General features: G+C 44.1%; 6 protein-coding genes across 6 annotated transcripts in view; 2 read left to right on the forward strand and 4 right to left on the reverse strand.

Annotated features, from left to right (window-relative positions):
- LOC6507840 (prolactin-releasing peptide receptor) overlaps positions 1 to 4,369 on the reverse strand; it is a 32,108-nt gene extending 27,739 nt beyond the window's left edge. Inside the window, exons 1-2 of the mRNA XM_001956415.4 lie at positions 4,148 to 4,369; positions 3,814 to 3,965 (exon numbers count right to left, since the gene is read on the reverse strand). The gene's annotated coding sequence lies outside the window, so the exon portion shown is untranslated. The remainder of the gene's footprint in view (positions 1 to 3,813; positions 3,966 to 4,147) is intronic.
- A 6,431-nt stretch (positions 4,370 to 10,800) lies between these two features.
- LOC6507839 lies at positions 10,801 to 16,278 on the reverse strand. Its single transcript, XM_001956414.4, has 5 exons — positions 14,695 to 16,278; positions 13,999 to 14,437; positions 13,457 to 13,879; positions 11,937 to 12,114; positions 10,801 to 11,874 (listed from the first exon to the last, which is right to left on the reverse strand). Exons 1-5 carry the CDS (start codon positions 15,701 to 15,703, stop codon positions 11,719 to 11,721), a joined length of 2,205 nt encoding a protein of 734 aa, XP_001956450.1. The 5' UTR covers positions 15,704 to 16,278; the 3' UTR covers positions 10,801 to 11,718.
- A 1,764-nt stretch (positions 16,279 to 18,042) lies between these two features.
- Positions 18,043 to 19,577, forward strand: LOC6507217. The gene is made up of 2 exons (XM_001956413.4): positions 18,043 to 18,536; positions 18,628 to 19,577. Exons 1-2 carry the CDS (start codon positions 18,204 to 18,206, stop codon positions 19,489 to 19,491), a joined length of 1,197 nt encoding a protein of 398 aa, XP_001956449.1. The 5' UTR covers positions 18,043 to 18,203; the 3' UTR covers positions 19,492 to 19,577.
- A 147-nt stretch (positions 19,578 to 19,724) lies between these two features.
- Positions 19,725 to 22,244, reverse strand: LOC6507838 (glutamate receptor ionotropic, delta-1). The gene is made up of 6 exons (XM_001956412.4): positions 21,642 to 22,244; positions 21,236 to 21,575; positions 20,921 to 21,114; positions 20,565 to 20,866; positions 20,385 to 20,505; positions 19,725 to 20,321 (listed from the first exon to the last, which is right to left on the reverse strand). The coding sequence occupies exons 1-6, from the start codon at positions 22,098 to 22,100 to the stop codon at positions 19,833 to 19,835; spliced, it is 1,905 nt and encodes a 634-aa protein (XP_001956448.1). The 5' UTR covers positions 22,101 to 22,244; the 3' UTR covers positions 19,725 to 19,832.
- A 544-nt stretch (positions 22,245 to 22,788) lies between these two features.
- Positions 22,789 to 23,402, reverse strand: LOC6507836. The gene is made up of 2 exons (XM_001956411.4): positions 23,293 to 23,402; positions 22,789 to 23,233 (listed from the first exon to the last, which is right to left on the reverse strand). The coding sequence occupies exons 1-2, from the start codon at positions 23,342 to 23,344 to the stop codon at positions 22,929 to 22,931; spliced, it is 357 nt and encodes a 118-aa protein (XP_001956447.1). The 5' UTR covers positions 23,345 to 23,402; the 3' UTR covers positions 22,789 to 22,928.
- Positions 23,403 to 23,886: 484 nt separating this feature from the next.
- LOC6507218 (histone H2A) lies at positions 23,887 to 24,487 on the forward strand. The gene is made up of 2 exons (XM_001956410.3): positions 23,887 to 24,021; positions 24,076 to 24,487. Exon 2 carries the CDS (start codon positions 24,081 to 24,083, stop codon positions 24,459 to 24,461), a length of 381 nt encoding a protein of 126 aa, XP_001956446.1. The 5' UTR covers positions 23,887 to 24,021; positions 24,076 to 24,080; the 3' UTR covers positions 24,462 to 24,487.
- The last annotated feature ends 842 nt before the right edge of the window (positions 24,488 to 25,329 follow it).

Here is a 25,329-nt window from a genome sequence, read left to right on the forward strand (position 1 = left end):
TCCCTACACAAACTAGAATCTAAAATCAACTGAAGCAAATTGAGAACTTGACCTTTTCCGTGGCAGCTGTTACCCAGCGATTAAGTTATCCTGGCCTGGTATCACTTTTTATCCGCTTTCGTTCGACCTCCAAGAGGATTATTCACCATCTCCTGTACCATCTCCGGCTCAGGCTCTGGTTCTGTCTCAATTTCCATTTATCATTATGCAGATTTATGTCTGCAATATGTACATTTTGGAAAAATACGAAAATAAAAGCAGAGAACTGCAGCTCGTTGGCCTGGTCTATGCAAATTAATAAGCAACTCACTTAGCTCTGGCCTAAATGCAGGCAAAATGTTGTAAATGGCGTTTTAATCAACGTACCAAGACTACAAACGAAATTAATTAAACGTTCACTTCATGGCCGAGAGCCACTGGTCGAGAGCCACCAACCACCCACCATCCACTTATTATCTATACGTCTCTATACCAGGTTTGAGGATAAACCGCCAACTGGCTCACCCCACTTAGCCGCCCACTTCCAACCTTCTCCTCTACTTTGGCTCCTCCACGTAGCTCGTCAATTTTTGCATTTTAATGATATTTGAACCGCGGTGCGGCCGCGGTCTGTCCGACACTGAGATACTGAACGGGGGTTTGGCAATAGGTTATGGGGGGCTTTGGAGTGGGAATTTTTTTTTTTTGGGAGGGCGATGATGGGCGTTGGGTTTTGCGACGACCACATCACGATGATGATGACGATGATGATGGTGGAGGAGGCCCTGGCCCTGGCCAGTTGATAGCGATATGATAATGAATCGATAAATACTCTACCACTATGCGCCAAAATGTAAGCTTTCTTTTTTGTTCTGGACTGGGGGTCGGGAAAAGTTTTTCCTGTAAAAAAGATTATTCTAAATAGGTTATGTTGGAGAAAGTGACAAAGCAAAAATGTTCTTTGGCAACTTTGGCAAGGAGTCCTCCCATTATTATACATTTATATTTAAATGAGGGCTTTTTCATGAATTATTTAGTCATCATTGTATGTTGGAAACTTTACACTCTATTAACTTGCAAAATATAAAATTCACTTTGATGATGGCCAGCTGGTGCTCTTTGTTTTTTTTTTATAAGCTCTCACTGACTGACCCCTTGGAACATTCTAAATATTTAAAATGTTTATTCTCAAAGTCCACTTATTTGATATAAAACTTCAATTCTTTTACTGACTGTCACTGACAGTTTTTTTCTGCTTAAACTTAAACCCAGAAATAGCCCAAAGGACTTGATGGTGAATAGAGAATTAATTACGCCTTTGGCCGCAGGGTATGGGCCTTAGACTCTGGCCCATGATGGCCTTCGCTTCAGACCAAATCCCCGGACCCCCAGTTGCGGTTCCCGAGTCCATGAAACCGTCGGCCAAGTGATTTTTTGTCGGCCACCCTATTCCGTCCGTCCTCTAATTGAAAAGCAATTAATTTTTTGGCCTGCATTAGGGCACCGCCGCCACACCCTATCCGAGTCTATCCGAGTGAGAGAGTGTTTGTGGGTTTCCCCAGTGGACACTGAATTATTGACAAAAGTTAAGTGAGCAAGCGGCGCAGGCCGAAATCATAACCACGAGGATGTGAAGGTAAATTGAAAGGCAACGTCGAGTGGGTCTCTGGAGAAATTTGAAAATCCTAGCCACAAACGTCTGACTGACTGTCAATAGGAATAGCAGATGGCAGCGGTGGCCCACCCTCTGAGCCCTCAGATTACATTGTGGCGCTGGGCTGGGCTACCACTCTGCCAAAGGGATCCCACAATCAGACCAAAGAGCAAGTCAAAGGCAATGTCAATGGCAACGGCAACGGCAAACGGCGTCCTTGAGAGCGGCAATCGTTTTATGGTCGTGTCGTGGCCAGAGTTCCCTAGCTCCTCAGTTCCTCAGCTCCTCCATAACCTCTTACATCTCTCCATAAGCAAAGATTGTTGTTTTCCTGGGCCGAGAAGTCCTCCAGTCCTCCAGTACTCGAGTCGGGGACCTCCATCGCTCAGATTGGCCGTAAAAATGTCACCTGTGACTTGCGACTGTGAGAAATCAAATAAATTCAAGCAGCTGGCGGAATTCCAGCCCCTTTCCTCTATCTCTCTGCCTTTTCGCATTTCTTATCAAGCCATTTCACTCATAAACACACACCTCTACACACATTCTTTTAGCTATACCCCCATCCGTATACACATACATATATCCTCCCGTGCAACAGCAGTCTCCTGCATAATTTATGCAAAACTAAGTAACCAATAAAAATGGCAAATGCTATAAAAACATCAGTTGGGAAAATAAATACGGGTCGCTTGGCGACTCTGGAATACACTAGAACTAAAAAATAAATATTAAACTCCTTTACTTGTTTATGAAATATATATTTTTTTATGCAAATTATTTGTTTATTCGTAGTACCATCCAAAAGTAATATTTTTTCCCGGGAAATGCTATCACAAATAAATAAAAACAATGTCATGACTCAAGATAACCCTTTTTAGAATAAAATAAATAATAATACATATTCTAAAGAATATTTAAGAGTAAAATTTTAGTTGGTAGAAAGTTGGAAAGAAGTGCAACCTCCTGTGGCGACAATTCGTAACCACTTTCTGCCTCAAAGTGATTTAAATGCAAATGGCTGGAGCACGATAGAGGAGAGCGTGCGATGAGAAACCATCTTAATCGACTGATGACAGCCAAGCCAACCATCTTGGCCATTTTCGCCTCAATTGCCGAATTTTGGCGACCAGATATAGCCTTGAAGAGCAGTTCCCCTGGCCATCAGCGTTCTTTGGCACGGTCTGGTATGCAAATTGAAATGCGTTTTCCTTTTAGCCGTCCGTGTCGCCTTCTCTCCGGAGGACGGGGACTATCTGCATTCCCTGGGGCTTCTGAAATCTTTCCCATGTACAAACACATCACGTATACGCCGTTGGAAACTCAAATTGGAGCAAATAATTGAACAAACTGCGGCAGATGGATAATCGAATGGAATTATATGAATATAAACATCCAATTCAAAGCCAGCCATCAATCATTTCCACTTAGTTATGCTGACCGGTTGCCCCGATAATAGTGATTAACATTACGTATACGCCGAGTAGGCGGGTGGTCGTCCCGACCAATTCCCACCTGAGCAGTAGAGAGTCATTAGCTGAGGGCCTTGCTGGACAAAAGCAATCAATGCATTTGCTGATCGAATCACCAGTTGATGGATGACTGGCAGCCGGGTCAGGGGTTATCAATTAGAATCAATCGAGCAGAGCACCAAGAGGGTGCTCCGCATTAAAATTAAAGTGGAAAATTTGCATTTTTAATTAAGGAACAGTCACGGCCCAGCCATTTGATTTGGCCATAAAGTGTAAACAGTGTACGTGTCTCCCCGTCCAATACTTTCCTTTACTTTTAAATGCAATTGGGTTCTCTTAATGTTATCTCTGGCCCAGAATCACTCTTTTCTTGCTCGTGCTTTTCTTTGGCTAACTTATTTGTTTTGTCGCAAAAAAAATACAAAATAAAAGTTGAATGCTTTTTTTTTTGGCCGAACCCCTGCAGCTCCCTCCCCGTGTCTTTTGGCCGGGAAATAAAACTTTTCTTTGTGACAGAAGGAGAGGGGCAGACGAAAAGGCCGCAAGAAAAGTTGACTGGAATTCAATTTGTTCGGAACGTAATGAATATACTCGGAGATATACATACTTTGGCACGGGTCTGCTGTGCCCCAAAAACCATGTCAAACTTATTACCAAATACATTTCTTTCTTTCTTCCGGCGGGTTTTTCTTAATTTTTAAACACACTCACCGCTCACTTGGGGATCGCGCTCCTTGGGCAAATTGATTTAATTTCAAGTTTATTTGCTGGCAGTTAAGTTTTAACTCTCACTCCCAGCCAGTTAAATATTATGGCTGGGCATTAAACAAGAGCGTGGAAAGTCGAAAAGTTTTCTGGACCGGCTAACCGCGGCGGAAAAACAAAAAAAAAAGTGAAAACAAGAGAATATATAAATAAAAAAGCGAAAACTGCCGACCGTCGACGTGTCAACACTGCGAATAATAGGCGGGGAGTACAAATATGGTCGGAAAAGGGTGTGAGGGTATGCTGAACGCTGGAGGTGGAGGTGGACCGACCGGCTCACCAAAAACCACAAGGATGGAGGTACCACTCGAGCACGTTCCGGCACTTGTTTGGTTTCCCCTCAACGCCCAAGCTCCATCCGCGACACAATGGCAATCTACTCCGGTCGAGGCGCTCGAAGCAAAGGCAATTTTCTCAATACGCAACGTCTCTTCGAGATCTGTGGGAAATCTTGACGATGCCGACCAGCGCGTCCGCCGCCAACGAAGAATCACAGGAAACTGACGGACGCGGCTTCGGGTCCGGGCTCGGGCTCGGAGGCAGCGCTGCCGGCGTCGTCGCCGACCAACAGGTTAGCTGCTGATAAGCCATCGTGGGCGGTTCGGGTCGCCGTTCGGGTCCCGATGCACATCGCGTATACGCTCTGTGGGCCACTCAATGGCCAGCAATGAGTGAGTTTCCGGCTTTCCGAGTGAAGCTAGCAAGTGGAAATGAGTGGAAATTCGTGTTGCGCTTAAATAATCCACAAACCAATAAATAAAATTAATAAATATCCATAATATATAAAAAGTTATTTCTGAAAAGGTTATTTTAAAAAGTATGGAAGTGTAGAACTAAAGGTAAAATGTACTTAATATATTATTATACTTAAGCTCAACTCTAACCCTTTAATAAAATCAAGTCTTTCAGAACAAATTCTTCGGTCGGTGTGTATTTTAATATACTTAACCTTTTAGCTAATCAAGCTTCAACTTGTATACTTTTCATACCAGAGGATAAGCCACACAATTTTCTAATCTTCACCATTACCCTCTTTACTAAACTCTTCACTACTTAATAACTAGGAAAGTGGTATATTGTGGACAATTTTTAGATAGTTCTATAATAGTTTTCATACCCTATGTATACTAACAAAAAATAAGGATAATATATGATTATAAATACCTTGACTTCTCACATAAAAATACTATTACATAGCGGGTATCCTTAAGTCTAAACTCCATTTAAGGCACTTTTATTTGTTGTGTTATCTGTCGCCGGGAAGTTCCGCAGGAAATCACAAGCAGCCAAGGGCATTGTGAACAGGCTACAGGGGATGTACCAACTGATGCAGCTGCGATTTATTTATTAAAGGCAACTCGTGTGGCGTACTTACCACTTTGGGGCGAGACTCCTTTTGGAGTCCTGCTCCACCTTGTCCGCCTCCAGAGCTTTATACTTTTCAAGCACCTCACCTGACACATTTTTGTATTTTTTTTTGTCGCGACGGCAACATGGAAAGTGAATAGTGGCCGCTTACCCTCCACATTTTTGCCCCTTTAGCCGATTACCATAAACAATGGCAACTTTCTACCTGAGACATCTCATCCTTATTTTTAGCCTTCTGAGCCTCATCCTCTTAGGGGAAATTTGTGTAACATATTCAAGCGCTGCTTTCATGAATTTTTATTTACTTTGCCAGGCATCTTCACCTAAACACATGTATGTAAAACGTATATATTAAAATATGGATGTACATATGTGTATGTGCAGGGAAAGGCAGACGAACACTCAGTCTGTTGACATTGTAAAGTAAATCCTCGTTGCGCATACGCCCCATATGCCAGGCACCGTTTGGAAGGAAAAAAAAGCAAAAAAAACTCTCACCAAATCACAACGCCAATTTGCATGTGTGCGGATATATTCAGACAGCCCACTATTTGCACACACATTCTTGGCCAGACTTCCGCATAATTCTCACTTAATATTTACCTACCCTTCGGCTCCCCCTGACAAGACTTTCCTTTTTTTTATCAAAAAATAACAAAAACATGAAGTCTTCTTATTCTTATTTAATTTATTTTTTTATTTCCTAATTCCCTACATTTTTATTTTTAGCCCGCAGTTGCTCAGTTGGTTGTCGCTGACCTTTGCTGTGATTCCATCTATATAGATTGTATATATAGACCTATATGAGTATATCAACATATGTTTCATGTACATATTCATCTCATCCATCCAATTTATTTTTGGCATTTAATTTAAAAATCTACAGAGGCACTCTTTTAATGAATGAGCTTCGAGCCCCTGAATCGACAAGGGACCATTTCATTTTATATATTTCTTGGAAAGTTTCTTTAATATTTCCGAATAATAATCATTTAATTATCTGTACAATAAAGTGCCATCCAACTTGGAAAAGGATTTATGATTTTAGGAAACACCTAATGGATCTGTGTCTCTTATTGTTGAGATTAAATGGAAAAGTTATCCTAACTATTTTTAATGGCTTGCTCGGATCGTTGAACTTCTTTAACCCTAAAGGGTGAAAAAATAAAAATATTGTAACGAATCACATAAAAAAGAAATCAATTTATTCCGGCTACAAGTGTAAAGTAACCTTAAACAATCCACAAGAAAGTTAACAACCATTTTGGAAACTATAGAAGTAGAGAACTGTCGAAGAATAAAGTGTGTCGCAGTTATTGGCTCTATGGGATGGTGCTCACTCCCCCTACTCCTGTGTACAATTACTCCAAGTTCGAGTGGGTCCTCCGTGGCACGAACAATGCTTGGCACTTATATTGGCAACTTTTCTATTGAAATTATATTTATAGCAGCTGCTGCTGTTGCAGGAGTTCGATACGAGACCAAATTATAGTCCAGACTAGCTACCTGAGTTGTGCATTCGGAATGGGGACGGGATACGTGCCTGTGACGGGGTCCCCGGTTCCAGATCTGGATCCGGATCTCCAGCTTCCAGCAGCCAGCTCTCCTCTGGCTTATTAGACTCACCATATTGAGGAGCCGTGGTTATGCTTTGCATATAAATGACCCACATACGTACGTAGATGGACGGACAGGAGGTTGGCCCACATGTGGCGTTAAAGTTACTGCCTAAGCCGGTACGCCATCAACTGGAAAGGATTTCATTCACGTTTCTGGTCACTTTAAGGATGCCTCGTTTTTTTTTTAGGGCCCATTGACTGCAGGACAAAGACGAGGCCAAAATCGAATCCCTTCAAGCCCGACCCAGCTGCACTTTGTCTTCATAAAAGTCGCTTCTTGAGGACGAAAGTAAAATTTACATAAAATTGCCTTCTCGGTTTCTGGACAAGTTTTCATCCTTTACCGTATTTCTCCCGTTTGGCAATCAATAAGCGCACATAAATTTCCCTCTATCCGTTTGCAGTTCTTCTTCCATTATTTTGGCATTTTTCTTGTCTGGAAATTTTTCCTTTTTTTCTTGCGCCAAAAGTTCTTATCGCCGGGCTTAGCCGGGCTATCCCGGCTGACGTTGTCAATGGGCAACGGCAACAGCACCGGCAACCTCGGGGCGGGGTCATAATTTATTTCCCATAAAACATGAAATGAAACATTTCGGCTCGTAAATTATGAATAAGAAACACGTTGAGGCATCAAAGTGGCTGCTGTGCAGGGTGGGCCCCTGTCGAGGTGGAGAGACGAGAATAATTGGCATGTAAGCCAGTTGAAAGGTTTCGACTGTTTGACATTTGGTTCTGTTTCATTCCCTGGCCATTTCCATATATTCATCCACACTTAAGGTCAATTTATGGAAGAGCTATCAACTGAACTCACCGGACTAACCTGCATCCTTTTTGTTTACAATTAAATTAATTATATTCAACAATGTCTTGTCTTTGAAGGCAGGCGAGTGCTTTTCGTTAGCCCTAATATATATTCCTCGAAAAGGTTTATTGTCTCTGTTCACAAAACAATTTCTGCCCTTTGGGTCAGTTTATTGCAATTTTCCGTCTTCATTTTTACGACTGCCGGAAAATGTGGACAAAGTGAAGGCTGTTTCGGTTTAAGAAAGCCTATTCTTGGACATGCAACCGCATTTTTAGCCGCAAGATCATAAAATCTTTACGCCCAATCTGATGAGGGGCAGTTACGCGGCATTATGGCCAGGCAAACACAAACAATAAAGATGGCTGTTTTCCCATTCTCGGCCAAGAAACTGTGGCTTACTGCTTTCAGCCAAGCTTTGGCCATGTTAACGATCGTTAATATCATGCATTCGCAAAGGATTCCAATGGCTTAGATAGTTCTATGGCTAAAAATATATAAAATATTTCATTCTAACCAGGCCAACGAAAGTGGTAAGCTTCAAACTTCAGTGTTTTCGGCCAGCTTGAGAGTGTCATGTTTGGCCAGGAGCATCGAACACACAATCCAAGGCACTGCGCTTTAAAGCCAATGTAATACGAAGCGAACTGAAATATGGACTATTGGCCACCATTGTCCTGGCCATCCCTCTGTCCTCCGTCTGAGCCACATCGATGACAATGACGGCAAATGGCAGGATGGCTGCTAATGTCGCCCGCCCAGTGACGCCAGTGCCGACAGTTGGTGCTCATATTTCCCTGTTTCAGGTCCTGGTCTCGGTTGCCGCAGGACATGCCTATCCCCAGCTCTGTCCCCAGTGTGTGTGCGATGCCAGCGTGTTGTGGCATAATTTATACGCTTATTTGTTAATTTTGCACACACACTCTCGGAAGAGAAGGACGCACGGCCAGATACATTACACAAACTCTTGGCTTAATTAAAAGTTAAGGCAACAAGTTTTCGTCCAGCCACCGGACCAAATTCGAAACGGGCGGATACTCTTCTCGGGAAGCTACTATCAACGACTAAATAGTGATAAGGGTATTCTATTTAGCTTCTACTAATAAAAATTTACTTCCAATAGTAGTACTCCACCCCCCAAAAAAGATATAGACATTTTCAAAAAATTGTTATCCACGGGATAGGAACAACTGAGCAATTTTATTTCAATAATACAATTATTAATAATACAACAATTTTTCAATAATATTTTACTTATTGAAATGCCCAAGTGGCGAGCCGACATATGCTGTTCATAGTCTTACCCCCCGAAAGTAGGCTCGGAATATTTCAATCAATCAACCCATCACGGACCAGCCATCTTGATGGGCATTTCGATGAACAGCGGCGTTCAAGTAGCTGTGGACTATGTGGTCCAGGGCTAGGTCGGCTAAGCCGTGATGCTGGCAAGAGCAACAGGATAATTACAGGACCATATGCTCAAATGTCCATCTCAGCCCCAGACCATCCCAGGAGCCACCGGAAGCTGGAGCGGCAAACCAGGCATCGTCCAACCAAGGACGACTTGGGCGACTTGAGTGCTACGACTGCTATGTAATTGTTATTTAGACACCGCAGGCTCATTCGGGTCCCGAGTACGTGTTTCTGTGTTGTGTCCTTGTCCATTGTGTATGGGTTGTGTAATTTTTTCGCTGTCATGCGGTTAAACGTGCAAATTACGCGCCATTTTTATTCGTTGCGCCAGCCGTTGCTTGTTTTATTTCATTTTCTCACCTTATTTTTGCAGCGTTTTATCTCCAAGCTCACACAAGCCAAGGCACTTGGAGCCACATGTGTATTTAACCTAATTACAGGACCCTTCGTCCTGGTTTCCTCACAGCTCGCTTACAGGCGGCAGGCTTTCATCAACACGGGATACATTTGATTCTTCAACGAGTATGTCAACTAATTTTTATGTTTTAGCTTAGCTAGTTTTTTTTTCTTAGGATATATAGAAGAGCTTATATTTTGTAATATATTCTTCTATAATTATATCTGCTTCTGATTATATTATATAATATAAAATAAACAAAAACCCTATTAGGGAGTACAAATTTCACATTTATGGACTGCGGCTGTGTAGATTCTGGAGCACAGAGCTTCATATATCGTTGCGCCATCCGATGTGCTTAGTATGGTGTTTGTTGTTGAGTCATTATACTCATTTAGCAATTCAATTAGCGCCATAATTGCAGCAAGCGTTTAATGATAATATCGTTAGTGTAAGGTATATTTTTTTCGATTTCCTCATCAACATACTAAACACCTTATATAGCCGTAGGTGCTGCTAAACAAAGACAAGGCGGATAACAAGCTTAAAAACACATTACTTTGCTATCTTTATTTATGCATTTGCATTACAAATTTTTCATTAAATCATTACTTTCAGATCTCAATTTTCGCAGTTAAATTAATGCCAATTTCAAAATGGCCAAGATATTTGTCCACAGGCTATACTTTAATAAAATTTTAAACAACTCTTGTTAATACATAATAATAATACATCTTGCAATACATAATTGCTTTTAAAATAAAAATGAAAAAGAAATACCAATAATTATATGTAGTTAACTGATGGATGATGTTGAAATCTTTTTACCAAAACTAATTAAATTGTGTATAGACACCAAAATTTAAAATTAATGGTCTCATTATTGCTAATTCTGTCCTACCATTTATTTAATATTTTTCTAAAGGACTTCTTATTTTATCTGGCCAACATGGCGTATGCTTGTTACGATGATTGAATATCATATTACTCATACGCATAGGTGGCACAACACGGTTTTTTGTCTTAAAACTTTGTTTGATAAAAACCATCATATTCCCTTCCTAAAGAGTATAGAAAAATCCTCTTAGAACTAGTCACACTTTCCCCATTGTGTAATTTGTCTTGTGCCCTGCATTTCAGACAAGGTTTTTTAAGCGATTTCTTTAGTTCCAAGAAAGCACCGTCTCCAATGTGACCAGCTATGAACAATGTTCGCCTTTAATGCGCATAAAAGTACGTTATTGCGCATAACAGCACTTAACAGCACTCTGTTAAACACTCGCAAAAATTATTTTAAAAAATATATCCCAGTACTTTTTATAGATTTAAAAAAATTAGTATTTAGCATTTATTGAAAAAATGAAAACTATTTGTACATACGTTTTTTTTTATTTGCGTTTATATTTTTTATATACAATACGATTTACAATAAGATTTTCCCGCCAAATTCTTTCAATCAATTTTATAGCTCGTTTTTGTCATTTTCATTATAATTTTAGTTTATAATAAAGCATATTTGTTACATTATTGCACTCGGTTTATTTACAGCTCTGGTAATATATTATATTTATTGCTACCGCAACAAAAAACAATACAATAAGTGAGTAATAATAGTAATCAAACAAAAACAAAATCATTTTTAAGCTACTGCGAAAATATATCCTTTATGAAATTGTTTTTTAGGCTCTCATATAGTTTTCTCATCTTTTAAAATCAATACTCGAGTTATGCATCTACAATTAACAATTAGAGATCAAATTTATGGAGTAAACTAGAGACTGTCCCTTGGGCTAGACGATATGTGTAAGAAATAATATTTAAAGTGTTGTATTTCCATTCGCGTGTTTCGTTTCAATGTTTATATCAGTAGTAGGTTTTTGCTATTAAATCTCTATATAAGTAACATATTTTTTATATTCTTATCATGTGTTTTAATTGTCGTAATTGTTTACTGTGTATATTGTATCCCTTAGTAGCTAACTCGAAGGATTACTCTTTTGCTTATTGGTTTATAATTATAATTGGATTATCGTCCATTGTTGTTTGTTTCTAGCGGCCTGTGAAGGGCATCCAATCCAAGTGAATCCCTCAGATACAAGGATACAACTTTAAAGCTTAAGTATTGGGTATACATAAGAGTCCTATTGCGCTTTGATTATGCCATATAAAAAGCCAGTAACTGCTACAATTTCAACTATAACTTTATGTACAGTTTTTGTTTGCCGAATCACCGTGTGCGTGTGCCCTTAAATTCAATTATTTGTCAACTGATATTTGCTAAGGTCGACCAGATGCTCATACAGCATATCCTCCTGCGGCGTCAGTCCGATCATAATCCATCCCGATATGGCGGCAATGCTCCTGGTCACCGACAGGCTGCTCCAAACGCTCTGGACGCTGTTGCTTAGCTTTACGGGATAATCGATTATTAATTTAAATTAATTGATTACAATAGATGTTGGAAACATACCATTTCCTGTTGGGTTAGGGTGATGTTGGCATTGTTGTTGAACAGGTACAGCTTCTCGTCAATGGAATCGGAGCAGATTGTAAGGATTATTGTCGCCACATAGATCATGGTGATGATGAGCCAGCGAAACGAGATGAGTTCGCTGGCATTCGAGAAGCTCCAGCGACAGATGTCCATGCTGAAAGAAAATAATATAAATTTTATTAAATCAGAAACTTAATTAAGTCAATTGGTTTCTCTACAAAAATAAAGGACACATTTCTCCTTCCGACTTTAGGCGACCTTAAAACAAATTGCCGCTTTCATTGCCAGACGGTTGAGGGTCGCAGTTCAATCATTGATAAGAAGCCTAGGGGGTCAAAGTGTCGTCACTGTAAGTGTATTTCTAAACAGACAACAACACCCACAAGGCTGCCATGAATCAATTATAATATTAAACAACATGATACTAGTTGCAAATGTTAAATATCTTCGGGCTGACATTTATGAGGAAAATCGTACTCTCCCACGCACTCCAAGTGCCAAAGGTCAGGGCACAGACTCCGCTGGCCCGGCCGGAGATGGAAGATACTTAACATTTAGGAGATGCGCCAGCCCCAACACATACATAAATCAGATGGCTGGTGGGATAACGAAGCGAAATGTCATCCCCAGATTCACTTCACACTTTTCCAGAAAAAAAAAAAAAACAAAAAACCAAATCGGAAAAGCGAACAACAGACAGTTGCTCTACTTCTTATACCGCTTACCGCCAAATACCAGCACCCACCACCCACCACCCACCACTGGCGCAGCCTTTAAAGGTCAAGAGTGCAGGCAGAGACGTCGAGTGGTGTTCTTTATTTTTTTTTCTGCTTTTTTGCTTTTCGGTGGACTGTGTGTGGGCCGAGCCGAAGGCATGCAAAAAGAGCAAAGTTTAAGGGCATTCAAATATTTTGTGGCTGATGAAAGCGACCACGCAATGCGAGCGATACAAATTATTTGAATGCGACCGCGAAGCCCCACAAATTCCTAGGCCATTCTAAGGCCATTAAGAGGGCGCTCTTAATTACGCGCCAGTTTCTATCATCATGAAACGCACTGTATGTTATGTAGCACACTTTCCAGCGCCTTCGGCGTGAGTCGCTTGTCTCGGGTCTAGACCTCAAAAAACTGAGCGAGAGCGACAGAGAGAGGCACTCGAGGACGAGTCAGGACGAAATTGTGCGGCTCAATGAAAAGTGGCAGCGAGGCCTACGGTCTGAGGTCAATGTGTTCTTGGGGCGAACTCCCCGGCCCTAACGTGGCATCCTATTTTTAGACGAGTGTTTGCGAAGGTTGCGCTTACCCCAAATTGACTTTTAATCCAGCCAAAGGACATCGAAGGATTCTAAGGACGCTTGTGTGGGTGGCACATGAGCTTGATGACGATGATGATGATGAGTTTTTAAACAAATTTCTATACACATTCTATGCCCCAAATTATTTATCCCTAATCTTAAATATTATTTAAATATTTTTACGAAAATCGAAACACTTACCGATCGAAAACAGAAACCAGACAGATGATGGCCAAGCAGTAGAAGGTATTCAAGTAGATCTCCGCAAATCCTGCGTAGTCTCCTATCAATGCCAAGGCATCGTTACTGCCGGGTCCGGATCCCGAGGTTGTAGATCCATCCGACCCTGTGCCCCGATCGCCGGAACTCGCCATTGTGGGCAGTTCGATTCCCACCGATGCCGTCGATGCCGATGAGGGTGACACTGTTGGGGATGAGGTCATGGTCTCGCCCGCGAGACTCATGCCGTTAATGACCTTGGCCCAGTCCATGGGATGGCTGCTCAGGACGAAGAGAAGGTGGGCCAGAGCTAGACCAGCTAGCAGGCCGTGGCATATGTTCGAGATGAGCAGCCAGATTCGTTGAACTACACAGGCTAGTTGTATATTGTTGCTGATGGTGTTTCTAAAAAACAAAAAAAAAATGGTCATAAAAAAAAAGATAATCAAATAAATATCAATTGGTTTTCAATTAAATCTATTGAGTTTTTATGAATATTACTCCTATATAAAATAGAAACCCACCGATTATATTCGCCATCGAGCAGGCAACGGGTGTCTCCATAGCTGCCCCGTCCACTGCCCGATATGGCGCCGGGTCCGCCCGCCAAACCGCCATGGCTGCCGTTGGAACGAAAGAGGCGACCGGCGCCTCCCAGTTCCGCGGCCGAGATGCCATCAATGTGGCTGCCACCGACACCGCCACCGCCGCCAGAACCCGAAGGACCACCGGCACCGCGTCCGCCACCCGCCCCCAGAAAGGAGCGCTTGTAGTAGCTGTGCTCCACCGGTCGATACCCGGATGACGTCTGCAGGAACATCTTGTCGATGTGCGCGGGCGCATCGTCCGTGGGCGAGACAACTGGCGTGAAGGGGTTGTAGATCTCCTCGCCGTCGGCCGGGGCGATGTCGTCGGCCAGCTCCTTGAGGATGGAGGAGATCCCCCCAGCCGTATATAGTTTGCCTGAAGGATACAACAAAAAAAAAAGCAGTTTAAACATTAGAGTCTAATATGATAATCCTAGGAGGAGTCCAGGATATGCTAAGATGCCTCCAAGCCTCCGTAGAGAGAGTGCGCAGACTCGAGACCGACACCAGTGGGTGGCCGGACGGGTGGCTGGCACGGGCGGCACAGGTGGGTGGACGAGCTTTCGCCCCCACGGACTTTACTCAATGAGAGCGGAAAGTGCTGGAAAATGGGGAAACAAAGATGCTACTCACTGATTAGCTGGCCCCGCTTGTCCCGCTGCGACTTGGTCTTCCGGTGAACGCGACGCTCCTCGTAGCTCTGGTCGATCTCCAGCTCGCCGGATAACGAGGCGTCGTGCATATCCGAGCACTGTTTGAGGTACCGCATTAGTGTCTCGTTCGCCTGCCGCACCTCCATCTCCCCGGCGGCGATCAGCTTACGTTCCCGCCGCCGCCGAGACTCGGACTTGCTGCGCTTCCGTCTCGGACTCTTGTCGAAGCTGCTGCGCGAACGCAACGATCGCTGGGCGGGACTGGCTTGCGGATCCGACAAAGATTGCTGCTTTCGAGAGGCGCCCGTTGCAGGGCCGTTGCCGTTGCCCGAGGCGGAGGGCGTGGGCGAACACTGCTTGAGCTCGCGGTCCATGTAACCGAGTATACCGCGATGGAAGGAGGAGTCCGCCTCCAGGGACTGCGGCGAGTGAGTGCGTCGCGACCGATGGTGATGGTGATGAGTGGCCGGCAGCTGTTGCAGGGTCTCCCGCAGACTCATCGCATCCCCGGACGAGTTGCGGCTACCGTCGCTTTGTTTTGCTACCGGGGGAAGGGATGGCGGTGGCGGCGACTCCCGGGCACCCAGCTGGGCACTCTCCTCCTGCTGCGGCGGGTAGGCGGCATCGTCCTGCGAGGGCGGTGCATGTCCGTTAACCAGGACCACCGTTTGCTGGGAGGTTTGGCTCGGGGAGCCCACCATTTCAATGCTGTCCGCCGAGCTCTGGGCACTGATGCGACCTGCGCTGCTGGGGGTGCCCACGCTTCCGCCACCGCCTCCGCCGCCCAAGTCCTCGTTCAACGCCGTGGCACAGTCAAGGGCCTCCTGGCGTTCCTGTCTTTCGGGTGTGCTAATTTCTACTGATGTTCCTGGTCCTGGTCCTGTTGCAGCTGCCTCTCGTTCCAGTCGCCGTTGGCGGGCCTCCGTCCGTCGCTGGCGCTGGTGCTGGCGATGCACCTTCGCTGGCTGACTGCTGCTGCTGGTCTCCATGGCTGCTCCTCTGCCGCTTCCTCTCTGCCTCTGCCTCTGCCTCGCTCTGTACCACTTCCGCTCCTAAGCCAGCTGCATAACAGGTGGACCCCTGGAAGTTTGCTGCTGCTACTGTAGCTTTTGACCCAAATAACGTTGCACTTGCAGCTACACCCACTCCCACACCCACACCCACTCCCACACCCTCACCCTCTCCCTCACCGACAACCACAACTACAAATGCCACCCCTTTGGGCTGCGAGCTGTTGGCATTTCTTCAAGGCTTCAGTTCTAGTTGGGCTCTTATTGGCTATATTTTCTCGATTATTTTGTTTATTTCACTCTTCACTTTTGCCTTTTTTGTTTAAAAAATTTCCTTTTTTTGTCACATTTAAACAGGACCAGAAACTGTGTAGTTATCTAGTTATATCCTTGGTCACCTGTGGGGATATCTGGTTATCTGTTTATCGGATATCCATCTTTGAATTCTGAAATTTTTTCAATAATTTCAAATTTTTTCCGTTTGAGGGACCGAACCGAGAACACAAGCAGCGCGGACGAGAAATTATCCTGCAATAACAAAGAGCTCGACGCTGCGAGTGGCTTAAATAGATTCTGGCCGACCAGCTCTCTCGCCAACGTCCCAACGAGGGCTCTCTCCTGCGCTGCAGTCGACGACGACGCCTCTGCCGCTGTGGGCAGATACTAATATATATAGCCAATACTAAAATTATTAATTAAAATTATAATTTTTTGTACACATCAAACTAACAAAGTTTTTAGTTATTTAATATTTTGCAATATATATTTATATGATTTAAAAATGATCCATTTTTTAACTGTTCATTTTAGACGCTTGCTGGTGCAGCTACGCCTACGCCGACAGCGACGCGAGAGAGAAAGTCATCAAGAGAGAACTCCGCTCGAACTGGTTGTAACGTAGTAACGGGACATGGAGCAACAAAGCTTTCTCGACAATGACGTCAACAGTGCGTGTCCTGCACCCACACATCGAGACTTGACGAGTGTCTGGGTGTGTGTGTGTGTGTTGTTGGTATTATTGACAAATTCTATTTTTAGGCCTCTATAAAAATGTGCGAGCCAAAGATGGGATTTTATTTAATTCAAGCAACACCTGAGCCCCAACTTATTAGCCAACTGCGACTACACTGCGCGAAAATATTTTCAACCTTTTAAAATATAATAAAAAATAAAATAAAACTAAGGTTAAAATAAATAAAAAAATCAAAAATTTATTATAAAATAATATTTTTTATTTTTATTATTTTTATTGTGTTGAAATTTTTTTTTCTTTTTTGCATTGCTCCAGTGCATCGATATTGGTTTCAAGCTGCAGCAGCTGTCGTGTCATTTTTGCAAAACCCCATTTCGCCCACACGTAAGGCACCTCCACGCTCCTCTCTCCCACACAGACAGCCACCAAAAGAGCGACTCTCTCCCACTCTCTCGAGCCTGTGGAATCGATAAATGCGTGGTAGGATGTCAGCTCGTTGCGCAGCTTTCGCCTCTGATGACGTCAATCGAAAAAGCTTGGCTTGGTGGCGGAGCCAAAACCAAAACAACAACAGCGCCTCCCCTGGGAGCCACCATTTCCATTTCCCTTTCCCACCCACAACAAGCACACAAAAGCCGGCAAAAGCTCTCGCAAATTTCATTATCGTAAGCACAAGAGAGCGAGATAGCTTGGGAGAGGGTGGGAGAGGGGGTGGGAATGTGTGGGTGAGTGTGTCGGGGGGTCGTAGGTGATAGGTGAGAGGTGAAAGAGACGGTGATGGCTAATGGCCCTCGAAATGGCAAAAGGCGTTGGGCAATTGGCTAACATCTTGTGGACCTCTGGCTCTTTGCGTCGCTCTCTCTCTTCGACTCTCCCCGTTCGTGAGAGAAGAGGAGAATGCGTCGAAACGAACGTCACTACCGTGACGTCACACTGACGTCAGTGTGAAAGGTCCTTTTTGCCAAAAACAAAACATTGGAATGCTGCAAGTCCTCAAATCGATAAGGCTGTGAAAAGTTTTCAGATTCGACGCAAGGATATTATTGAAAGCTTTATATTTCAATACTATTTGATTTATTATTTTAGTTTTTAAAATATTATATTATAAATCAATAATAAGGATATTTTTATTAAAATTAATCTCCTATTAAGAGCAATTTTTTAAACTCAACCGATTATTAAATCAGAAAAAGTAGTAGGCTTGGGCTTTATAAAATTACTAACTTATTAATTTAATTTAACTTTTTAATATATAATATTTAATCAATGAAATATCTATATTAACATTTTGATTTAAAGACTCTAGGTACTGTTTGCCCCAAAAAGTATGCAACATTTTTTATTTATATGGAAGCACTCGAATACTAAGCTTTTAAGCAGTGGTTTTGGAAAGGATGTTGTCGAAAGCGTTGCTCATGGCAACTTCCCAGTTGTTACATCAATAGAAACTGTCAAAATACTGCCGGCCAAGGCGCAAAAGATTGCAAAAAGTGTCCAAGCAAAAAAATGCCCCTCCTGGAGGCACCTGCCGAGTATCTGGAGTCCTCGCCGGAGCACTCCCTGCAAGCGGAACTGCCGGTGCTATTGGCGAATCCCCCCGGACCGGCAGCAATGGCCCAACTCCGTTTGCCGCCGCCCGAGGTCCGACTCAACCAGCAGAATCCCGCCCAGCAGCAACAGCAGCGGGCGCAGCTCAACCGACGGCAACTTGGTCGCCGAAACTCCTTCGACCGGGACGTGGCCACTATCGAGGAGACACAACACTTTCCGGCCTTTGTACACCTGCTGCCCGTCGTGTTGCCCCAGCAGGCTCCGGAGCCGACCTTGGATGAGTTGCTGGTAAGTAAGACTCGACAAATACAGATCCTGTTGTATCCTTTTTGGAAATCAATGTCCAAATTGTTATAAAACTTTCTTTTTTTTATATCAGCGCCGTGTTACTCAGCGCACGGACCTGGAGGCCGTGGAGTCGGTGCGCCTGCGCGTGATCTCCTACACAATCAGCCTGTCCCGGCTATCACTCTTCCTGCCGCGCCTCCAGACCCTCGACCTGAGCGGCAGTGTGCTGAGTTCCCTGCGCGACTTGGGCTACGGCTTGCTCCAGCTGACCCGGCTGGACATCAGTAACTGCGGCCTGAACAGCTTCGACGGCACCAGCGGCCTGCCCAGCATCCGGGTGCTCATCGCCGACGGGAATATGATACAGCGCGTTGATCCCCTGGCGGAGCTAACACACCTCCGGGTGCTAAGAGCTCGCAGCAACCGGATCAGTGAGCTGGGACTACTCTCCTTCCTGGGCATGTGTCCCCAGTTGCAGGAAGTGGAGTTGCAGGGTAATCCCGTTTGCCGGCTTCCGTTATACCGTTCCGTGTTGGCTCGCAGCGTGCCCACACTGCTTCTCCTGGATGGACGTGCTCTGAACGCTCCAGCACTACCAGCCGAAAGCGAGGAAGCTCCTTCACCGCCCTCCAGCGAGGCCGACAGCTCCGAATCGGCATCACAACGCCCCGCCACCGCTCCCGTGGCAGAACGCAATGTCACCCAGATTCGACGTCAGTTTTCAGCCAGCTCTGCCTCCACTCCGGTGGCTGGATCGGTTTTGGGTCTCGTGCGTCAGCGACGGCGTCGCAGTGGCCACGCCTGGGTGAGCTCTTCGAGTGGCTCCAGTGCATCCTCCTCCGTCTCGTCGGCCTCCTCCACGCGGGCTCCGTCGGTTAGTTCGTGCTCCTCCCACAGCAGCCTCGACATGCAGTCCTCCGCCTATCACTTTAGTCCGCAATCCACACTGGAGTAGAGGAGCTCTTCCAGAAGACACAGCATCACCATAGTTTCCAAAACTTGGTCGTTTCCTACAAATCCGTTGATGTGTAAATATATAAAAAAAAGGTAAAAATATTGAAATGAAGTTCTTACCATCCTGAGAGAATCTGAAATACCTGAGAGTATCTTCCCCAAAATGAACTCCATATATCCCTATCCTACAGCGGCGTAATCTATAATATTATAGGGAAATGAAAGACTTTTCCATCCGATTAGTGCACTTTTATTGAAAGAATAACAAAATCACAACAAATGGGATGCCTACGTCTGGGGTGCAGTGATTACTGGTACTGGCAAGTACCTAAATTCTACTCCCTACTCGGTGTAGGTGTACTGGAACAGTGCCGCCGATGGGGATCGTACCGGAACCAGCTGACTCTGACCGTTGCTGTTGCGGTACACCATGTAGTCGCGTCCGTTGATCAGTCGCCGGACACCAGAATCTGAGGCACCACCGCCCAGAAGGACACCATTTCCGTTGCCAATAGGTGGCCGTCGCCAGCGGTTGGCCAGTGAGTCTCCATGTCCGTTGCCACTGAAGATGCTCTGATATGGCGGCGGTGGTGTGACATTCTGGCCATGGGTGGAGGCGCCCAACAGCTGTCGGTTTCCGCTGTCCTGGCGCCGCCAACCACGGAGCCATCGGGACGGAGCCACCGACTGACCGTTGGGCGTCCGCCCAACTCCATGACGTGCCCACTTGTTGGCCTCCTGGCGGCTGTTCACGTAGCGGAACAACAGCTCCGTGGTGAAAACCGCCAGCGAGGTGGCAAATCCTGCCAGCATTATGTAGTAAGTCATCATCTGAAATCATTTAAAATTAATATATGTTTTATTTTTGGAACAAAAATGTTTCAAATCCCTCACCAAATCTCCATTTCGAAGTTGTCGCTCCGTTCCTCCCAAATCCTGGGGACATATCTCCGCACTTGGCAGGTCCTTGGCCGACAAATGCTTCACAATGCCCGACTCCACTAGGTTGAGCAATCTAACTCAAAGATATACACTTTAAATTTAAAGAAAAAATTAAAATTTATTGAAACTTACTCAGGATCAAAGAGCTGACTCAAATTCGAACCAATCGGATAGGCGAAGGTGCGTTTCTTTTTAAGAAATGGCTCCTTGGCCATTGCAAAAGGACAGTGGATTTTCTCGTCGCTGAAGCTGATGGTTTTGCGATACAAGTAGTCCTGGTAGAGCATTATATTGATTGCCGGCCGATCTCGAACGAATACATATCCATTTCTCTCCACATAGTTTTGCAAGTTGAAGGTGTCGTTGGTCTCGTCCGAGAACACGGCATAATTGTTTAGAATCATACGGTTAAGCATCGACAGGGACTCGTTAGTCTGCAGATATCAGAAGAGAGTCAGTAGATTTTAAGGATTTAAGTCCCTGCTTACCGTTCGAATGGCATACTCCACCCCGCCACCACGCATCGAGACAAAGTGCTTGTTCTTGGTCAGGATATCATTGACCGTGTTGTACGGCAGGGTGAACTTGGAGAGGGTGAGGAAGGCGGTCAGGTTGGCCGTATAGAAGGAGGTTAATATCGTGATGAATATCCACCAGGTGGCGAATAGCAGCCGGGTCGAGTCTGTAATGGTTTTTAATGAGTTTAATGAATCGACAAACTGGCCCCACACATGCAATCTACTGGCCCATTAGCGCGCTCTCTGATGCCATCGCGATTGCATTTTAACCTAATTGCAGCTCACCGGCAATGGGCGACAAGGTGCTGCCCTGCTTCATCAGTGCCCCGTAGACGAACCAGGCACAGTGCCCCAACGAGTACGGCTGCTGGTTGGAGTCGCCGGTCAGACGATTCCTCAATATGATCAGGACATATATGATTGGTCCGACGGCCAGTAGTGAGACCAGAATTAGGATCCACACCCAGAACTCAAAGGGAGCCAGTAGACCGGACCCACTAGCCGATTCCCTCGGACGCTGCATCACCATTATCCACTCGCCCTCGTCCAGAGTGGTGGTCGAGTAGTAGACGAACTTCCGTTGTTCCGACAACGAGGGTATAAAGGCAGCAGCCAGGTCCACAACCTGAAATCAAATTATATATCTTTTAATTTATAAATACTTAAAAGTAGTAAAATAAACAAATCTCACGCTTTTATTGACCATCTCGATGAGACTTCGATCAAAGTCGGTGGGCGATCCGATGATGTTGTCCTGAGGCACATACACCTCGTACGTGAAGTTGAATTTCTTCTTCAGGAAGTCGATTATCTGAAAGGACACGCCATGCCCGATCCGAGAACCATTCTCCAACAGTTCCGTATAGCTGAGCGGATAATCCTCGAGGGTTGCGATTCTTAAATGCTTCCCACCGATCCAGTCCCGCATTTCGCGCAACTTAATCTTCTTGTTGATTAGCGTCTCCAGGGTCTCCGCCGGCACATCCTCGTCCAGTCCAGCATCGGAGGCCTCCATGTCGATGGGCTGTTCGGTGGGCAAGGGGACATTATCACTGTCCACCTGGATGAGATTAGCGGGCAGAGATTCGTTCAGCGCCGGACACGCGACGCAGAGGGCGGCGGCCACCAGTAGCTCGATGCCAGTGGCCATCGTGGCGGATGCGTTATGTGGATTATCTTTGGAGTGTCACTAGTGTATCCACTTTTTACGCTTCCTGGGCATGCTGTTCGGGTACAGTTGCGTTCGCTCCAACGGTACGGGCCTCACTGAAACCGAAAGTATAACCCTAATAGTTGTCCCCTTTGGTTTGGAATACATATGTAAATATAGACCGTGCATGCCCGGTCACACCGCAAATACAATTAACAATAATGACAAGTGCAAACATGACAGTCGCCCATTGGTTCCCCGACCGGGTGCCCCGTGGCCACTTCGAACTCCAACAGACCACCCCTGCAGATTTGTGGCTTTGATTAGGAGCCCCTCCGTCCGCCGTGCTGGTGTTTTTACAGGCAGGTGGCCAGCATTCCCAAGGGGCGGGTGAGGGCTAATAAGCCATTGAAAACAGCTTAAGAAAATAGCTGGAAATATATGTAGTTCAAGTCCAGCCAATATGGGTTATGGGCCACTTAGTTATTGTCTAACAAAATCACCCGTTCAAGGGCAGGTAGTCTTCTCGGTCAACAGGACAGCAGGAAAGTCCCCAAACGATTACAATTGATTTTCTTATTGAGTAATTTTCTTGACTTATTAATTTTCTTGACTAGGCAAAAAAATATAGGATTTCTTGGATAATTCTTTTCTGACATGAATATCATCTAAAATGAAGAAGGACATCTTAAGGTCCTGATCTATCCCAATTTATGATATTCCCTAAACTTCCATTCCAACTTCTCTAATTTCATTCCATTCATTTTTTATTTGTGATGTGGCTGTCTAGTTTATTCACATACTGGGGAATTGGCTTCTGAATCCGGGTCACCCAAATCGACTATTGGAATCCAAGATTTCCCCACTGCCCAGTCCATTCTGATTGCACTTGCAGTCCTCGCCATCGGCTCGTCCTTTTCCGGAGGTCAGGATACGCATGCCCTCGGCGAATTTCGGGAAACCGGACATGGTCTCTTTCAGCGTGGTCATCATCACTGGCATATACATGAAGAAGTCCTTCAAGTGGCCCACAACAGTGTGGTAGTCCACAGGTCGTCCACCGCCTGAGTTATCAACATCAATATCATTGCCTCCAGATGAGGCATACGGGAGGGCCAGGCAGGTGGGTAGAACTACAATCGAAGTGATTTTTGTAAAATTTTATTCAATATTCTTAAAAGTTGAACCTTACCCAATAAAAAACTTATTGCGAGAGCCTGAAATGTATTCTTGTCTTCTCTCATGGCTATTATTTTCAAGAAATGCGCCACTCGGAGCAAAATACAAAGCAATATATAATGTTCGGGGTGCGAAGTAAGCAGAAAACCTCAAGAACTCTGCCAGCGGCTTCTTGTTTTTCTGTTTTGGTTACTTTATTCACGCTGAGTTAACAAATTCAAATGAAGATAAACTTGAAACTGCTTCTACACTGAAAGTAAGATGCCAAAGGTCTTTGTAAGTATGTATTTCTGTAAAATATCTATTTTCAACGGTAATTTTTCCATAACTTTAGTTTTATAAAGAAATGATTAAAGTTTACATTATTCTGAGACATTTAAAAGTAAGCCCCTATTTTATTTCATATCAATATTTAAGTAGATCCATTTCAATCCATACTTAAGTAGAAAATATTTATTTTAATAAATAATTTTACAAATTCTGTGGAACCCGCCAATGTACTACTAAGCCTATCGATATATATCGAGTTAGTACAATTAAAGATTGCGACGGGTAGATGGCGCTTTGGTGACTGGCGGCAAGTTCAAATTTTTTCCCCATAAAAATGGTATTTGTGCATAAAGTGGAAAAGTAGGCTTGTACTTATTTTTTCAATTTGCTTATTTGAAATCAACATGATTTTATTTCAGTCAATGACTAAATATAAAACTAGCAACATCGCGTGTTAAGTGAAATCCTAAAAGTAAGAAAGGTAAACAAAGGAAAAATATTTAAAGGAAAAACGTTTTAATTTTAGGCAAAATGTCTGGACGCGGAAAAGGAGGAAAAGTTAACGGAAAGGCCAAATCCCGCTCGACTCGTGCCGGACTTCAATTCCCGGTCGGACGCATTCACCGTCTGCTCCGCAAAGGAAACTATGCTGATCGCATCGGAGCTGGTGCTCCAGTTTACTTGGCTGCTGTAATGGAATACCTCGCTGCTGAGGTTCTCGAGTTGGCTGGCAATGCTGCCCGTGACAACAAGAAGACTAGGATCATTCCTCGCCATGTCCAGTTGGCCATCCGCAACGATGAAGAGTTGAACAAGCTGCTATCTGGTGTTACTCTGGCTGAGGGTGGAGTGCTTCCTAAAATCCAAGCAGTTCTTCTACCCAAGAAGACCGACAATAAGGCACCCATCTAAAAGAGAATAAAGAACAAGCAGCAATATTTTGTATTTTTTAAAGCGGGCTCTTATAGATTAATTAGATTCGGAATTCTAATCATAGCTTACTTATTAAATTTATGCTTTATTTTAAAAACAATGTAAATTGTCTGTTGTCGTTTTTATTTTTAAATGAATATGAAAATGACGCTCAAGCATGGTTGTAAATAAAATAGGTGTTATTTTACTACGCTTTTTGATGCAAACCCTGCTATTAAAAATGGTTTAAAACACATGAAACTTTTATGATGGCAGTTATGAGAAAATAAAATTATCACCTTTCTTTTTTTATAAATTTATCACCTTTTTCGACAAAGAGAACAGTTTATATTTTAAAATGCTAAACAAATGAATGATTATTTCTAATATAAGTTTTTAAATTTAAAGAATGAAATTTTTAGCCAGTTTTAAAAGAAAAACTCACCGCAATCGTGAAACCTCACACCCTCAATTCTAATAAATTAATGGAAAACCACTAAGATCTGTTGTCTGATACGGGTATGCGGCTGAATCTATATTCAACTTTTGTGGCTAAAACGGTAGTCGATGTAATGCTAGTCTGGGAGACCTGTCGGCCGTGTGTCGTTAACCGAAATTGGACCTAGAAAAATGTGCTGACCGAGATGCGGGTGCCTCAAGTTCAAAGTCAATGATAACCCGCCCGGCTTTGAAATGCTGCAATAAGCTCTCGAAATAAATACGATAATTGATGTTACTTTTTTTTGCTGTATTTTACATTTTTTTTATTTGTTGCTTTTTTGCACTTGTGCTCGAAACCGTTGAGCTGGTGATCCGAGGGCGGGACGGAGCCGATGCCTATTAGCCCGCCCGAAAACACGTACTCTCC

This window comes from Drosophila ananassae, chromosome 2R (assembly GCF_017639315.1).
Source record: "Drosophila ananassae strain 14024-0371.13 chromosome 2R, ASM1763931v2, whole genome shotgun sequence".
Taxonomy (NCBI): domain Eukaryota; kingdom Metazoa; phylum Arthropoda; class Insecta; order Diptera; family Drosophilidae; genus Drosophila; species Drosophila ananassae.

Coding starts and splice junctions, on each gene's coding strand:
- LOC6507839 (XM_001956414.4), bottom strand. CDS start 15,703: ATGGAGACCAGCAGCAGCAGTCAGCCAGCGAAGGTGCATCGCCAGCAC. Junction 14,438..14,694: donor CAAGCGGGGCCAGCTAATCA/GTGAGTAGCATC, acceptor TGTATCCTTCAG/GCAAACTATATACGGCTGGG. Junction 12,115..13,456: donor CTGGTTTCTGTTTTCGATCG/GTAAGTGTTTCG, acceptor ATTTTCTTTCAG/CATGGACATCTGTCGCTGGA.
- LOC6507217 (XM_001956413.4), top strand. CDS start 18,204: ATGCCCCTCCTGGAGGCACCTGCCGAGTATCTGGAGTCCTCGCCGGAG. Junction 18,537..18,627: donor CGACCTTGGATGAGTTGCTG/GTAAGTAAGACT, acceptor TTTTTATATCAG/CGCCGTGTTACTCAGCGCAC.
- LOC6507838 (XM_001956412.4), bottom strand. CDS start 22,100: ATGGCCACTGGCATCGAGCTACTGGTGGCCGCCGCCCTCTGCGTCGCG. Junction 21,576..21,641: donor TCGAGATGGTCAATAAAAGC/GTGAGATTTGTT, acceptor ATTTGATTTCAG/GTTGTGGACCTGGCTGCTGC. Junction 20,867..20,920: donor TGGAGTATGCCATTCGAACG/GTAAGCAGGGAC, acceptor TGATATCTGCAG/ACTAACGAGTCCCTGTCGAT.
- LOC6507836 (XM_001956411.4), bottom strand. CDS start 23,344: ATGAGAGAAGACAAGAATACATTTCAGGCTCTCGCAATAAGTTTTTTA. Junction 23,234..23,292: donor CGCAATAAGTTTTTTATTGG/GTAAGGTTCAAC, acceptor CTTCGATTGTAG/TTCTACCCACCTGCCTGGCC.
- LOC6507218 (XM_001956410.3), top strand. CDS start 24,081: ATGTCTGGACGCGGAAAAGGAGGAAAAGTTAACGGAAAGGCCAAATCC.